This window comes from Eschrichtius robustus, chromosome 10 (genome assembly GCF_028021215.1).
Source record: "Eschrichtius robustus isolate mEscRob2 chromosome 10, mEscRob2.pri, whole genome shotgun sequence".
Classification (NCBI taxonomy): domain Eukaryota; kingdom Metazoa; phylum Chordata; class Mammalia; order Artiodactyla; family Eschrichtiidae; genus Eschrichtius; species Eschrichtius robustus.
In genome coordinates, this window is record NC_090833.1 from 106,261,851 (window position 1) to 106,278,348 (window position 16,498).

Here is a 16,498-nt window from a genome sequence, read left to right on the forward strand (position 1 = left end):
AAGTTAAATGCACTAAGTCTTCAATGAAGTTTCACTCTGTTTTACTACACGTTGATTTCATCTTCCTTTCCTTTCGTGTTCCAGATAGACAAGAAAACCTTCATAGACTACAAGGACAAAACAGTGTCTTTCAGGAGGCAGTTTCTCAGACGGTGAACATAAATCAGCTGGTAATTTACTCTGAGGTTTTACTTCTAGGGGTGAGGTAGCAAGGGGCCCCACCCCCGCCTGGGATTCAGATCCAATCTTCATCCTTGAGGTCTCTCCAGGAGGAAGTGAGCTCCAGGAGGAGAGTTTTCAGAGGACGCCAACAGTTTAGGGCAGTTCAAATGAGCAGTCCCTGCGTTTGGCTCTTTGTCCCAACAATACAGCTAGTGAACGAGAGAGGCTTGGATGTGCCTCTTCTCCGCAGGGACGCTCTTTGGGCCGCTGGGCTGTTGGAAAAGGTCTTTGTGGCGGGCTTTTCCCTTGAGCATAAGGGTCTGAATTTCTTCAGCTGGGTCTGAACATCTTCAGCTGGGGAAGAGTCCGGGTGTTTCGGGGGCACAGGATTTCCAGGTCAGGGCTCTCTACATAATTTTCCCACAGAGGCTCCCCTCGGAAACTAGTTGATACTTCTGCGGAGCCCGGCTCCCTTGCGTGAGTTCTCTATTTACCAGAAGACAAATGTTCCTGCTTTGAAGGCTATAAACGGTGGCCACAGGAGATCATGTCTGCCCTGGAGTCCGGCTTCCGGCTCTCGTGGTGTCAGCGAAAGCTCTAGGGGGTGAACGCAGTAGTCAACTGCTCATTCATTCAACAAATATTTATTGAGCGCCCGCTGAGTGCCAGGCACTGCTGGTGCCCCGGGGGCGAGAAACAACCCATCCTAGATCCTAGTTCCTTATTCACTCATCCTAGTTCCCCCAGATGCTCCGGCGCGCGCGGTGGGAGCGGACCCCGCATCCTCGGCCGCCCCGCCTGGGGGTGCCCGGCGCCTCCAGCGCAGCCCTCCCGACACCCGCGGCGGGGAACCCGCCCCCTGGGATCCAAGGGGTTTAGTCTGGGTGCGGAAGGCGGGGAAAAAAGCAAAACACCAGAAGGAAAAAACTGTACCCCAGTCTGTGCTGGGGAACTGCTCCCGGGAAGTGCGCGAGGCGGAGCCGGCCCCGGCCGGGGAGAGCACGGAGTCCGGGGCGGGGCGGCGGGAGAGGCCGGGCGCCCGCGAGTCGGGGCGTGGAGGCGGCCTCGGCGGGCGGAGGGCGCGGCCGGCGGGAGGGGCCGGGGCGGCGCCGGGAGGGGCGCGCACGGCGGCGCGGCCGCCGGGCCCAGCAGGTGACCGCGGCCCGGGGCTGGAGCCGGAGCGGATCGCGGGCAGCGCCGCGAGGAGACGGCGCGCGGGGCCGGGCGAAGTTTGGCGGAACATGGCGGAAGAGTCCGGGGCGCGCAGGAGCGCGGCGCGGTGGCAGCCGGAGCCCTGGGAGCTGTAGCCGCCGCCGCCGCCGCCGCCGCTGCCGCGGGGCGAGGTCGCCGCCATGGCCCGCTGGATCCCGACCAAGAGGCAGAAGTACGGAGTTGGTGAGTGCTCGCCCCACCCCACCCCGACCCGGCCGCCGCCAAGTTCGCGGGAGCGGCCCTGCCCCGCGCAAAGTTGGGCGGCGGACGCCGGGCCACTCGGTGCCCGCCTGCCCGGGACCCGGCTCCGTCTCCCGCTGCCCGCGGGGGCGCCCAGAGGGTTCGGCTCCAGCTGCAGCCGTCCCACCGAGCGGGCGGTGGGAGTCGGAGCCCTCTCCGGGAGCCCCGTGGGGGAAGTCATCCTGGGTTTGGGGAATCCGGGTGCCTAAAAGTGCAGTTGGGCTCCGGGACCGGCATTCCTGACCCCGAACCCAAAGCTGCAGCGCTTTGCAGCGTAGAAACGTGCAAAGTGAGGGCGTTCGCCTGTGGTTCATTTGGGGCACCCCGCTCTGGTGCTCGCCCCCCTCCTCCCTGTCCGTGTGGCTTCATTCAGTACTTTGTAACCAGCCGAGGCCGGCGGAACGCGAAGTCGGCTGGCTGCCCCAGTGCTTTCTGCCCTCCCTCTTCGTAGGTTCTATCTGAAACCTAAAGAGAAGAGTTGGGGGTAGGAAGCCGCCCTCCCCTCGTTCCTCCCAGGCACTGGGATCCCGATAGCAGTTGTAAACTGATCGGGAAACTCAAGTTGTGTGGAGGTGATGGAAGCGACAGGAAGTGTGTGGCATGGGGACGGGGGTGGCTGGCCCCCGGGGCTGGTTGTGCGGACAGTTATCCCCTACCGGAGCGTGTATGGAGAGGATTTCAGACTGCCTTCTGAATTCCGATCCCGTCGTGGGATAAGATCGAGGACATTTTATTAAGAAAACTGTGACAGGTCCCATGCTAGGCACTTGGCATTCGTAACAGCGGTGCTGGAGGGCCCCCAGGATGTGTGGGGAATTGCTTTTGTATTAGTTTCGATCCGAAACAGTGGATGAGCGGCTTTTGACCCAGGTGAAAAACGTTGGTCCTACTTTTTATCAAGGGGCGAGGTTGCTGAGGTCTTGTGGGAAGACTGCCACTTAGCGGGGCGATTACAGTGGCTATTAGGCTTGGGTGCGATTCCCTAGTATAAACACAGTTGTGTGTGTTGAGAATTTTATCACTTCCTGTCAGGGTCATTCATTGGGCCTATTTGTAAGTTAGTCTTCGACTTCACTCCTATCCCGCCCCCATTTTTTTCCTCACCTCAGTGGTTACTAGGGAGAGGTCCCTGAACCTGTCCTATGCTTTCTGACGACTATGTCTGTTTCAGAGATACTGTATCTTAACATCTCTAGGTGCTTTTCAACTCTGTAGTTAGTTACAAAAAACAAACCAACCTTCTCACATTGATTACTTTTAGATTGTGATCCTTTATGTATATATGTATATATGTGTGTGTATATAATAACATGCATATAATTCCTTGTTTTCCCTCTGTTGCAAAAACTTTCTTTCCTTTACATTTCTTTTAGAATCCTTGCACTCTCCTATGGTTGTAACTCAGAAATGGGTGCATGTTGTTATTTCTGCTCCAGACCATCCCCCTCCCTCATGAATTGGTCATGAAATTTCACACAGGGGCTCCTCATCAGGTGCCAGTAAGTAGCCAGTAGTTGTGGAAATGAGATGGAGTCAGTTTCTTTATTTGTGAGTGTTATTGGATACTAACTCCTAAATTAAAGTAGATTTAGCAATACCTAATCAATAATTACTACTCACAAAAAAGTTATCAATTCTAATTTTGTTTAACAGGAGAAACGCTTTCCAAAACTATCATGACTTTGGCGTAGTTGATGCAAACATATCCGAAAAATGTGGGTTTTATTGCCATAGTCATAGGAACAAGGATGGTATTTTCTCTTTTAAATTTTTTTTTTCTTCCTGTTCTAGAGTCTGTTATTTATCATCAGACAAGAAAAGTGAATTGCATTGCCAAGGCATAGGTGGTAGCAAAATTGCCCCAAGATATAATTTGGGAAATTTATTTCACTAGACACAATAGGTTCTGATTAATCTGGATTTGACACAAGGGCCCACTGTTAGGACAGATGAGCTGATGAGATCAATGTCCATTGTTTATTCCTAAAACACATGGTTGTTCATATTACCTCCCTGCTTGGAAGCCTTCCTTGACCTACAGGGTAAAGTCTAAACTGAGCCCAGTTTTCAAGGTTCTGAGAATCCAGTTCAGCAGTATCTTCACAAACCATATCTCTCACAGCTTCTTTCATCAACCCTCCGGCGCAGACACTGCCCTTCTCCCTCTTGTGCAATATACCATGGAGAGTCCCTCCTTTGGGACTTTGCTCCCCTGTGCTTGTCCCCTGTTCAGAGTGCCCTCCCACCTCTGCATCCCACAATCCGGCCTTTCACCCAGGCCTCAAAGCCCTACCCACTGCCTCCTTCAGATTTGGTGTTCCCCGGACCTCATAACCTTCACGCCGCTTCCTCACCATTCCTACATTTTATTACTTATCCTTTGGTTCAGGGAATCAGAAGTTTATGGTTTTGTATTCCTGTGACTCGAGAGGGATACCAGTATGGAGCATGCATTCAGGAACTGGTTGTCCTTGGCGTTGGGGTGGTGTTTTAAAGCGCCAACCTAATGTCTATGATGATTTAGTGCAGTTTGTTTCCCCATTAGGTTTCAGCATCTCATTCACTCCAATATGACTTTTATTTTGTTCTGTTAGATGGATGAAGTGAGAGCCTTCAGTCTGTCTTTATCTTTGCAAGTAAAAAAATGAGATGTGCTGCTGAGAAAACAGGCATGGAGTAGACAGACTTGCTTAAGTATGATTGGGAAAACTGGCTTCTTGGGCTTATGGTGGGGGGATTATTGTCCTTTCTGAGGGTCTGCTGGACAGATTTCGTTTCTGGGTGAAGGAAACCATGTGATGGCCGTTTTGAAGCATTTTAATGACTCACAGCTACTCTGCGTGAGAGTAGTGTTTGATCTCAGTTTGAATTGTGCATGGTGAAGCTAGCTGTCTCTACTTATCTTGGTGCCACTTATTGGCGGTCCCTGAAAGCTAGATTTTTCTACAGGGACTGAAATGCAACCTGTCTGGGCTTTCTTAGTTCTTCAACTGTTGACTCAACCTCTAGCATCAGGTGGGCTTAAATGACCTATTGTCTGTTATCGGCTGAGAGGACCACAGACTTAGTTCTTTAAACTTCTGGGCCATTAGTGCCCTGATGTGAAGTGCTGAGGGCTGCCCCACAGCCATGGAAAACTCTTTTCTTTCTCCCTTCATTTTTTTTTTCTTGTTTTCTTTTCCTTTATTCTTTCATTTTGCGTGTTTTAAGATATGAAGGTCGAAAACTTTTACTTAGATGTTAAGCAAACATTAGTGATACATTTATCGAAACATTTAAGTCTGTTCCCAAACAAGCTATTTCTATTAAGAACAGACCCAGATTATGTTGATGATGGAGGCTTTGCAAAATCATTCATTATTGTTTGGTGGGATTTGTCTTATATATTTTTATATTGTGATAAAAGGTAGTTTGGGGGAATATTTGCTTCACTGTTAGCTTTTCGACTATTTCGCTGTGCTAGGCCCAGTTAGTCTAAGAGCATTGAACTTTGTAGATTCTCAAATGTTAGTGTAAAAACCAAAACCGGATTCTTGTAATGCTTTGTTAATGCACTGAGGTGTGCTGTGGGTCCCCATTCGGTTGTTCCTCACCACGGGTACCGTGTTCCATAGACTCTAGCTGGAGGGGTGGAATTTGGTCTCAGAGAGTGATTAGTTCAGTTCCCTTTTGAAGAGAGGAACTTGATGCCTAAAGAGGTAAAGTGAATTGGCTTAACATAAGTTGTTCTTACTTTTTTGGTTACATGAATGCCTTTGGCCAATCAGGTTAAACCCTTAAGGTGGCCCCCTTTTTCAGAACAATGTTCTTAATTGCATAAAGTCAAATATGAAGGACTGAAAATTGAAGCCACCTGTATTGAACTACAGCTGTCAAGATAGTTTTAAAAAATTTGTGATATTGTAATATATGTGCTTCTTTATTAATGCATAATAACTACCATACTTTTGAATTAGTGATGAGCATATACAATTTTTCAAGATATCTGTAGTAACCATAATATATGAAAATGCCTGTGATTTCTTTAAAAAAAATTTTTTTTTAAATTTTTTATTGCAGTAGAGTTGATTTACAATATTGAGTTAGTTTCAGGTGCACAGTAAAGTGAATCAGCTATACCTATACATATAGCCATTCTTTTTCAGATTCTTGTCCCATATAGGTTATTACAGAATACTGAATAGAGTTCCCTGTGCTATACAGTAGGTCCTTGTTAGTTATCTATTTTATACATAATAGTGTGTATTTGTTAATCCCAATCTCCTAATATATCACTTCCCCCTCAACGTTTCCCCTTTGATAACTGTAAGTTTGATTTCAAGATCTGAGTCTGTTTTTGTTTTGTAAAAAAGTTCATTTGTATCATTTTTATTAGATTCCACATATAAGTGATATCATATGATATTTGTCTTTGTCTGACTTACTTCACTTAGTATGATAATCTCTGTGTCCATCCATGTTGCTGCAAATGGCATTATTTCATTCTTTTTTATGGCTGAGTAATATCCCATTGTGTATATATACTACATCTTTATCCATTCCTCTGTCGATGGACATTTAGGTTGCTTCCATGTCTTGGCTATTGTAAATAGTGCTGCAGTGAACATTGGGGTGCATGTATCCTTTCAAATTACTGTTTTCTCCATATATATGCCCAAGAGTGGGATTGCTGAATCATATGGTAGTTCTATATTTAGTTTTTAAAGGAACCTCCATACTCTTCTCCATAATGTTTGTACCAGTTTACATTCCCACCAACAGTGTAGGAGAGTTTATTTTTTAATTGAAGTATAGTTGATTTACAGTGGTGTTAGTTTTAGGTATATAGCAAAGTTAATACGTATATATATCTTTCCTTTTTCAGATTCTTTTCCATTACAGCTTATTACAAGATATTGAATATACTTCCCTGTGCTCTACAGTAGGCCCTTGTTGCTTATCTATTTTATATATGACACCTGTGATTTCAATTGAGGCCAGCATCAGTAGTGCACCTGTGGTTTATTGCCTCTGGTCATCATTGAAGTAAATGCTGAGTGTCAGAAAACAGAGATGTAGCTTTTTTCTCTTTTCAAGTCCATGGATCCTCTGAATTTGAACACAGATTAAGAATCCTTGGCTATGAAGATCACACAACTAGTTAGTTACAGAACCAGTTAGTAACATGACCAAGCGAGATATTATACAACTGTAATGAATTGAAGAAGTCCTTGCCCTAATACATTCATGTTCTAACAACATTGAGCCTGAGAATAAAAGGAATAGAGAATTCATATTTATTAGTCATTTACCTCATGAAAGGCACTGTTCTGAGCCCTTTATTTCAGTCTGTCCCGGGTACATGTGGGGCTCTTGGAGACACTTTCGGGTGGCCCATGAGGTTAAAACTTTTTTGGTAATAATACTAAGATGTTATTGGCCTGTCTTTACTCTGTTCTCGTGTGAGTATACAGTATAGTTTCCCAGAGGCTACATTGAGTGTGATACTGGGACAGATTGAATGCAGAAGCAGGTATGAGAATCCAAAAGCCTTTTGTGAAGCCAGACATCAAAGAGATTTACAAATATGCAAAGCAATGCTGCTCTTCTAAGTGTTTTTGTTTGGAAAAGTAGTTTGATCTAAAATATATATATATATATTTTGCTAGCATGTATTGAGGTTTATTATGGTTACTTTAATTAACAAATAAGTATTTTTAAAATTTCTCAGATTGAATTTCTATTATGATAAATAGTGATAGATATAACCCACATAAACAAAAACTCTGGAATTCTCAATAACTTTTAAGAGTATTAAAGGGGTTCCGAGACGCAAAACTTTCAACACTGCTGCTTTACACATTATTTCATTAAATCATTGTGATAATGCTGTAATTCTCATATATTGTCTCCTTTCCAGATAAGAAAACTAAGGTTCATACGGGATAAATTTTTCATCCATATGCATATAATCTCACTCCTAAGCCAAAAATCAACTCCATATGTGTTTCCCAAACTTCATTTGTTCATCTGTCACCTTGATCTCTGCCATGTCCAGTGTTGACCTGAAACAAATAGACTGCCAGTTAGCTCTCCAGCAAAAAATGGATTTATTCAGAATCAGCAAAGAATTGCAATTCAGGGTTTGTTAACCCTCAGTGCGTCAGCAAGCCACATGCAAATCCCTGCAACCAGGAGAGGAGAACTCTTTTATAGAGGGGAAAAGGAAGTTGGGAGGGCTGTAGTAAACAAAGAGTCCATTGGAGGAATTGAGTGTTTGAAGTATAGTGGTTTTTCATTGGCTGAGTTGTGACAGGCTCCCATTGGCTGAGCTCTTGCTGGGCAAGAAGGGGAAGTCTTTCTTCCTGTTGGGCTCTGCTATCCTGTAGGGTGCCACGGCTTCCACTTCTGGCCTCCTGACTCTATTTTAATTGACGTTTCTGTTTCTGTATTAATTTTTATACCAGGTACCCTTGTGTAGCTGCTTCATGCCTATTGCCTTACCCATTTGCCTTCTCTGTTATTTTTTTTTTTGTTAGTTCGTAAGTATTAGAGCTTAATTTCTTTATTTTTTTTAAGATAAAAATAAATATAAGTAAAAGTTCTGATACTTTATTCTTGAGTCCCAAAGGACTATCTTATATACTCACTTTTGGAGACTTACTTTTGAACGAACCATCTCTTTCTTCCCCATTGAATTTATTATTTTTTTAATTTAATTTTTATATTGGAGTATAGTTGATTTACCATGTTGCGTTAGTTTCAGGTGTACTACAAAGTGATTCAGTTATACATATACATATATCCTTTCTTTTCAGGTTATTTTCCCATATAGGTTGTTACAGAATGTTGAGTACGGTTCACCGTGGTATGCACTAGGTCCTTGTTGATTATCTATGTTATATAAAGTAGTGTGTATATGTTAATCCCAAAGTCCTAATTTATCCATCCCCCTCTACCTTTCCTCTTTGGTTACCATAAGTTTGTTTTCTAAGTCTGTGAGTCTGTTTTGAAAATAAGTTCATTTGTATCATTTTTTTTAGGTTCCACATGTAAGTGGAATTTGTTATTTTTTACTTAATATTTTCTTTATGTTGCCTGTTTTTTTGTTTTTACTTAAAACAGTGATTGAAAAAGAAAACCTTACATTCCTACCATTAAAGGAGAACCAGCATCACTTGCTCCAGAAAGTGGCAACCTTAAAAATACAGGCAACAAAAATAAAATAGCAGTATATTGGATTCTGGCTCCATGCTGTTGGCCATCAAACCGTTTTCTCCACTAAAGAGGGAGGAGGCTGGTGCCCAACTGAAACTTTCTCTTCGATATACTGTGGGTTCTCGTTATTTGTGGTAGTTAATGTTCTGTAAAGTCCCCAAGAACACTGACTTAGCTAATATTTTACCATTGCTCCTAGGGGTAATACAAGGTCAGGTTCCTGTGAGCCTCTGGTCACATTTTCATCAGCTGATCAACATATAACCATATGTCATGTGTGTTTCTGCTTAAGGTTTAAAGACCTTAAACAGAAGGTTTACATCGCTGATTCACTAACATTGAACTCACGGCCCACAACACTATATGTAAACTCAAGCCTGAAGGAAGCTTATCTAACACATGCATTTTCTCTATAAGGTAAATCACAGCCTTTTTGGGCTTGGGAACACGACACAGCACTTCAGCACTATGCTTGGGGGCTATTTAGATAGCAAAATCACTAACAGAAAGCACAAAATAAGAAAAACATTGCACTGAAGTTAAGACCACGCGAAGGACTCTTGGTTTACAGTATGAGAACTGAAACAAAAAGGCAGAGTGTCCCCTTGTCCAACCTCAGATGGGAACTTGCATGTCACATTTTGCCCCTCTGCACACGACTGGGAATGACCTCGAAAGCACCAGGAGTGTTGATTTGGGGGTTAAGTAAATTTTAGTGAGTGGGAGAATTCACAAATACTGTAGAATCTGCGAATAATGAGGATCAACCCCTAGTTAGGTAAAAAAGAATTAAAAATGGAATAACATTCCTGTATTATTCAGGTGTCTGTTGGAATAATCCCTCCTTAGAGTTTTCTGAGGACCTCAGCTAAAGACACTACTATCTTTGCCCAAACCTCTCAATGTCTCTCCTTTCCCCTAATTGTCCTATTTGTTTGTTTGTTTGTGTTTACTGTCTCTCTCCCATACTGGAATATAGAGTTATGAGGACAGGAACTTTATCCTTTTCATTAGTGTTCCCCCCGCTCCCGGGGTGGCACCTGGCACGTGGTCAGCACTCAGTAAATAAATGATGAAGGAATAAATGAATGACGTTATCTACCTAACTTTGTCTTGTGTGCCGGAAGAGGAAATTTTCCCCCACATTATGGAATATTTTGCCCTACGTGCACTTCTAATGAGATACAGTCAAAAGCAGTAAGAAGGATTTCCCTGGTGGCGCAGTGGTTAAGAATCCTCCTGCCAATGCACGGGACACGGGTTTGATCCCGAGGATCCCACATGCCGCGGAAAAACTAAGCCCGTGCGCCACAACTACTGAGCCTGCGAGCCACAACTACTGAAGCCTGTGCGCTTAGAGCCCGTGCTCCGCAACAAGAAAAGCCACTGCAATGAGAAGCCCGCGCACCGCAACAAAGAGTAGCCCCTGCTCGCCACAGCAAAGACCGTGCACAGCAACAAAGACCCAACACAGCCCAAAATAAATAAATAAATAAATAAATAAATAAAAATTTTAAAAAATGCAATAAGAAAAGGAACATTTAAAGAATAGATAAAAGAGATTTAATAACTGTTTAAGCAAAGGATTGTGTGAGCATCGTGGGGTGGGAAAGGAATTGAAATCCTAAATAATGCATTCTTGGGAAGGGAACAATGGTAATTTGCTGCTGTTCCTTTTTATTCTTCATTATTTGTGGCGGCTTCCTGGAGGAAGATGTGTTGTAGGATTGGCTAAATGGAAAGAAAAGGCTTGACCACGGTGGTGAATAGGGTTTAGGAGGTTCTGACTCATTGGATTAGTGCGTTGAGCACGAGTTGGAAAGGAACAGTGCAATCTAATGGAAGAAACAAGGCATTTAAATTCATCCGTTATTTCCCATTACCCAAAAGGAGTCGAGATGCCTTACGATAAGCACATCTATACTGTACGCAGGGTAATTAAACAAAAAATATGAGATCACAAGTAACGTGGAGAAGAAAAGTAATTTAGAGTACTGGCGAGGGCCTTTGAAGCAAAGGTAGTAGTTACTCAAAATTTAATCTGTCCAAATTTACAGAAGGCTTTTTGTAGTGGTCCTATCTGCCCTCATGTTAGCTGAAACTTAATTTTTGCTTTCTCCTCATCTAAATTTTCGGAAACAAACCAGTGGGGTTTGAGGGTAAGCAATCAAATCTCATTACAATGATTTTTTTCCATAAAGGAAAAGTTTTCCAACTTCTAGTTTTTTCTGCAGCAATACCCAATATAATAACACAATAACTTTATACATATAAAATATTTTAGTACTGTCAAAAGAATAAGAAGAGGAATATGGGTCAAAATCTCTTATAACTCATTTCAGTTCTTCAAAATGAGTTGTAATAGAATAGAATTATAACAATTTGACCCCTATCTATGGCCCACTTGAGTATGGTCACATAGTTTGTTTTTCACTAAATATTTCAAAGGAGGGAAAAATAGTTTTCTCCCTCATCAGATAGGTAAAATCACCTATGAAATGTCCGCTGTGTGTGGACATTCAAGGCTATGATAAATCCTTTGGGAGTCCTTTGACCTTGGTTTATAAGTATTAGCTTCCAGCATACCTCAGGAATAATAGGGTTTTAGTTTTAAGCTTAAAAAAGTGCTTTTGAGATCAGGCTAAGAAATGCTTTTGAGGCAGAGATTTGGGTGAGCAAAAGCAGAGGATGCTTGAGTTAATTTAATTTTTCCAAGTGGTGTCCAGGTCACGTCTTCTCAGAGCCTGGGCTGGCCGTCAGCTCACTCAAACGATTGTCGGAATTGCTGGCAGCCAGTTCCTAAGCAAGAGACAAAAGTGATCTTTGTCTTTTCACAAACCTCCGTGCCATCGCAAAGCTGCTGTCGTTCAGATGCGTCCACCTTTCTGGGTTGTGCCCTTTTCTCTTACATTTCCACGCTCCCCATGGGGCTGGAAGACGCCCAAGATGCCCTCTAAGAACCTTGGTTGTCTACTTCTTGTCTTTTAAAACAACTTGATACTGTATAGCTCAGGGAACCTTACTCAATATCTTGTGACAGCCTATAATGGAAGAGAATGTAAAAAAAGGATCTATATATGTATAACTGAATCAGTTTACTGTACAGCTGAAACTAACACAACATTGTAAATCAACTGTATTTCAAAAAAAATTAAAAAAAAAAAAAAAAAAACTCGAGGGAAGGAAATTGCAGCAGAGATTGACTCCCTCTTGCAAATAGCTCTTTGCTGACTCACCCAAGGTGAATGCATCCCCCTGACTGGTTTGTTACCTGTGTACCTGTGGCAGGATGCGTTGTCCTTTATTTGTACTTTCTGTGAGCCTGGAACCAGAGGGCTCTCACTCCCCAGCCTTCCTGCCAGAGACCAGTTATAAGAATAAGTCATAGAAATCTAACTTCTTTGCCCTTTTGTGTCTAGAATCATAAAAGATTAAGAGCTAGATTCTATATGTATCACCTCTTGGCTAACCCTTCACTTTATTGGAAAAATATGCCCCAGAGGCATAAAATGACTTCAGCAAAATCCCAGAGCTAGTAGCAAATGTTTTGCTTGTCTTAACTTGTCTTCTAGCTGCTTCCTTTTTTTTCATAACTCTGGAGAAAGCAAGTTTCTTTATCATGTCTACTTAAGGTTCTGAAGAGTAAGTTCTCTCCACACAGGAGGAAGGCTGTGTCATCCCTGGGTTTTTTCCAGGTGGAGGTTTTGTTATAAATAAGATCCAGCTATTAAATCATCTCCCCCTGTTTTTTCTGAGATATAATTGACATATAACATTCTCTTTGTTTCAGGTGTACAATATCATTATTTGATATTTGTTTATATTGTGAAAAGATCACACAGTAACTCTGGTTAGCATCAATCACCCCACAGAGTTACAAATTACTTTCTTTTCCTTTTTTTTAATTTATTATATTATATTATATTATATTATTTATTTAGGCTGCGTTGGGTCTTCGTTGCTGCGCACGGGCTTTCTCTAGCTGCGGTGAGCGGGGGCTACTCTTCATTGCAGTGCACGGGCTTCTCATTGCGATGGCTTCTCTTGTTGTGGAGTATAGGCTCTAGGCACACGGGCTTCAGTAGTTGTGGCACACGGGCTCTAGAGCACAGGCTCAGTAGTTGTGGCGTACGGGCTTAGTTGCTCCGCAGCATGTGGGATCTTCCCGGACCAGGGCTCGAACCCGTGTCCCCTGCATTGGCAGGCGGATTCTTAACCACTGTGCCACCAGGGATGTCCTACTTTCTTTTTTTATGATGAGAACTTTAAAAATCTACTCTCTTAGTAGCTTTCAAATGTACAATACAGTATTATTAACTGTAGTCAGCATGCTGTACGTCACATTCCCAGGACTTATTTATCTTATAACTGGAAGTTTGTACCTTTTGACCACATTCACCAATCTCTCCTCCCCCAACCCCGCGCCCACCTGGCAACCACCAGTCTGTTCTCTGTATTTATGTTGTTGTTGTTTTTAGGTTCCACATATGAGTAATGTTATAGCGTATTTGTCTTTCTCTCTCTGACTTATTTCACTAAGCACAGCGACCTCAAGGTCCATTCATGTCATTGCAAATGGCAGGATTTCCTTGTTTTTTATGGTTATTCCATATTTTTGTGTTAGTGTTTTTGTTTCCTTCAGGTAAATGCCCAGAAGCAGAATTGCTAGATTATATGATAGTTCTATTTTTGATTTTTTTGAGAAACCTCCATACTGTTCTCCATAGTGGCTGCACCAATTTACATTCCCACCAGCAGTGCACAGGGGTCCTCTTTTCTCCACACCCTCGCCAATGATTGTTATCTCTTGTCTTTTTGATAGGCCATTCTGACAGGTGTGAGGTGATACCTCATTGGTGGTTTTGATTTGCACTTCCCCGATGACTAGTGATGTTGAACATCTTTTCATGTATCCTTTGGCCATCTGTATGTCTTCTTTGAAAAAATGTCTATTCAGATCCTCTGCCCGTTTTTCGATTGGATTGTTTGGTTTTTTTTGTTTTTGATATTGAATTGTATGAGCGCTTTACCTATTTTGGACATTAACCCCTTACCAAATGTATGATTTATGAATATTTTCTTCCTTTCGGTTGGTTGCCTTTTCATTTTGTTGATGGTTTCTCTTGCTCTGCACCTTCCCCTTTTGAAGCATTGTGGGAAGCGAGTGTTTTCAGAGGTTTGAGGCTGCAAAGTGGAAGTCATGCTGTGCGTTCTGTGGTGGTCACAATGTCTCAGGCCGGCAGCGGGCCCTGTGTCTTTGGTCCTCAGCACTGTGGTGTTGACATGATGTCAGTCGCAAAATCAATAAGTAGCGTGACATTCTCATGACGTTACAGGCACGTTTGTGAACAAGTGTTACTGTGGTTTACAAGGTGCTGATGGGCGAAGGGAGGATTGTGTATTGATCATAAGGGGTTATAATTATAGTGCTGACCTGGAAGCGAAAGCCCATTGGTGTTCTTTTAGACTTGTATTTTGAACAAAATGATGCTGCTTTATTCTGAACACTTGACCTGGGAGCAGGTTGGGTAAGGCTGCTTGGCCTGACTGCCCTGAGCTTTGAGCTTCCTTCAGACCAGGTGCAGATAGCAGGTGCCCTTGCTCTTTACTGTGTTAAGCAGAGGAACCTGCGCCTCAGAGCGTGACAGCATGATTCACTTTGGTTAGTTTCCATTTCTTAGGTCCTGAGGCACAGTGTCTGTGAATTACATGGTTATATACATATTTTTCAGTCAGTGGATACAAGAAGCATAGTTAAACATTTATTGTTTTTTTTTAAAATAAATTTATTTGTTTATTTATTTTATTTATTTATTTGGGTGCGTTGGGTCTTCGTTGCTGCGCGTGGGCTTTCTCTAGTTGTGGCGAGCCAGGGCTACTCTTCGTTGCGGTGCGTGAGCTTCTCATTGTGGTGGCTTCTCTTGTTGTGGAGCACGGGCTCTAGGCGCATGGGCTTCAGTAGTTGTGGCACATGGACTAAGTAGTTGTGGCTCGCAGGCTCTAGAGAGCAGGCTCAGTAGCTGTGGCTCACGGGCTTAGTTGCTCCGTGGCATGTGGGATCTTCCCGGACCAGGGATCGAACCCGTGTCCCCTGCATTGGCAGGCAGATTCTTAACCACTGCACCACCAAGGAAGCCCACATTTATTGGTTTTTAAAAAGGGATTCTAAGGCTCAAAAATGTTGGGAACTTTGGTATAATTGAAGTTCTAATGTGCTGGGTCTTTTCTTAAAAAATAAATTTATTTTTATTTATTATGGCTGCATTGGGTCTTTGTTGCTGTGTGTGGGCTTTCTTTAGTTGCGGCGAGCGGGGGGCCACTCTTCATTGCGGTGCGCGGGCTTCAGTAGTTGTGGCACGCGGGCCCAGCAGTTGCGGCTCGCGGGCTCCAGAGCGCAGGCTCAGCAGCTGTGGTGCACGGGCTCAGTTGCTCTGTGGCATGTGGGATCTTCCCAGACCAGGGCTTGAACCTGTGTCCCCTGCCCTGGCAGGAGGATTCCCAACCATTGCGCCACCAGGGAAGCCCCTGTACTGGGTCTGATAATAATACTTAGTGCGCAGTTCACCGTGATCTGAAAATCCAATTAAAATTGGTACAACCTCTGTCAAATATTGATTTAAAAATGCACACACCTTTTGGCTTAGCAACTCCATTTCTGTGAGTTTGTCTTACAGATATACTAACACATGTGAGCAATGGTATATGGACAGGATTATTCACGACAGCATTCTGTATAGTAAAGACATGAAAACAGCTTAAATGGGAATCAGTTGGGCATGGGTTGTTAGTTATGAAACATGCATACAGTGGAATACCATACAGCCATTAAAAAGAATCAGACTCAGTGACAGAGTGTCTGCTAAAGATGACACTGGCATGCAGTGATTAAAGGCTGATCTCTTCAAAAAGTGGTGCTGAGTTAGTTGGTCTTATCTAATTGAAAAAGTGTACTGGACTCCTACTTAATGCCATATAAAGAATTGATTCCAAATGTCTGAAAGGTAAAACAGTGAAAGCTTTCAGAAAAAAAAAAAGCATAAGAGAACATCTTGACCTTGGAGTAGGCAGAGATTTCTTAAAGGGACACAAAAAACACTAAAAGAAAAACAAATTATCCTGAGTCATATTAAAATTAAGAACTTCTATTCACTGAAAGACACCCTTAAGAAGAGATTAAAAAGACAACCCACAGAGTAGAAAGAAGACAGTCCCAATACACATATCTAACCTATTGTGAATATGTGAAGAACTATTAATCAATATGAGAAAACAGTAACCCAATAGAAAAATGGGGAAAAGACTTGAATAGGCATTTCACAAAAAATGATAATCCAGAGTTCAATAAATATTTGGAAAGGTGTTGATCTCCATTTGTCATCACAGAGATGCAAACATAGTGCTAGACAACTACAACCCCACCAGAAGGGCTAAACTGGGGGAAAAAAAAAACCCCACAAACAACCCAAAAAAACAGAAATTCCAACTGTTGGCAGGATGTGTGGCAATAGGGAGCCTCATGCGCTGGTGGGAGTGTAAATTGGTGCAACCACTTTGTTTTGTTTTTTCTTTTTATAAGTTTATTTTATTTTTGGCTGCGTTGGGTCTTCACTGCCGTGCTCAGGCTTTTCTCTGGTTGCGGCGAGTGGGGGCTACTCTTCGTTGTGGTGCGCGGGCTTCTCATTGTGGT

The 16,498-nt window shown here is 43.0% G+C and overlaps 1 protein-coding gene across 1 annotated transcript in view; it reads left to right on the plus strand.

Annotated features, from left to right (window-relative positions):
• Positions 1-1,283: 1,283 nt before the first annotated feature.
• The window catches only part of DOCK5 (dedicator of cytokinesis 5), a 215,571-nt gene continuing 200,356 nt past the window's right edge, over positions 1,284-16,498 (plus strand). The window contains exon 1 of the mRNA XM_068552741.1: positions 1,284-1,557. Within this exon, the coding sequence (XP_068408842.1) occupies positions 1,515-1,557 (43 nt within the window). The 5' untranslated portion in view covers positions 1,284-1,514. The remainder of the gene's footprint in view (positions 1,558-16,498) is intronic.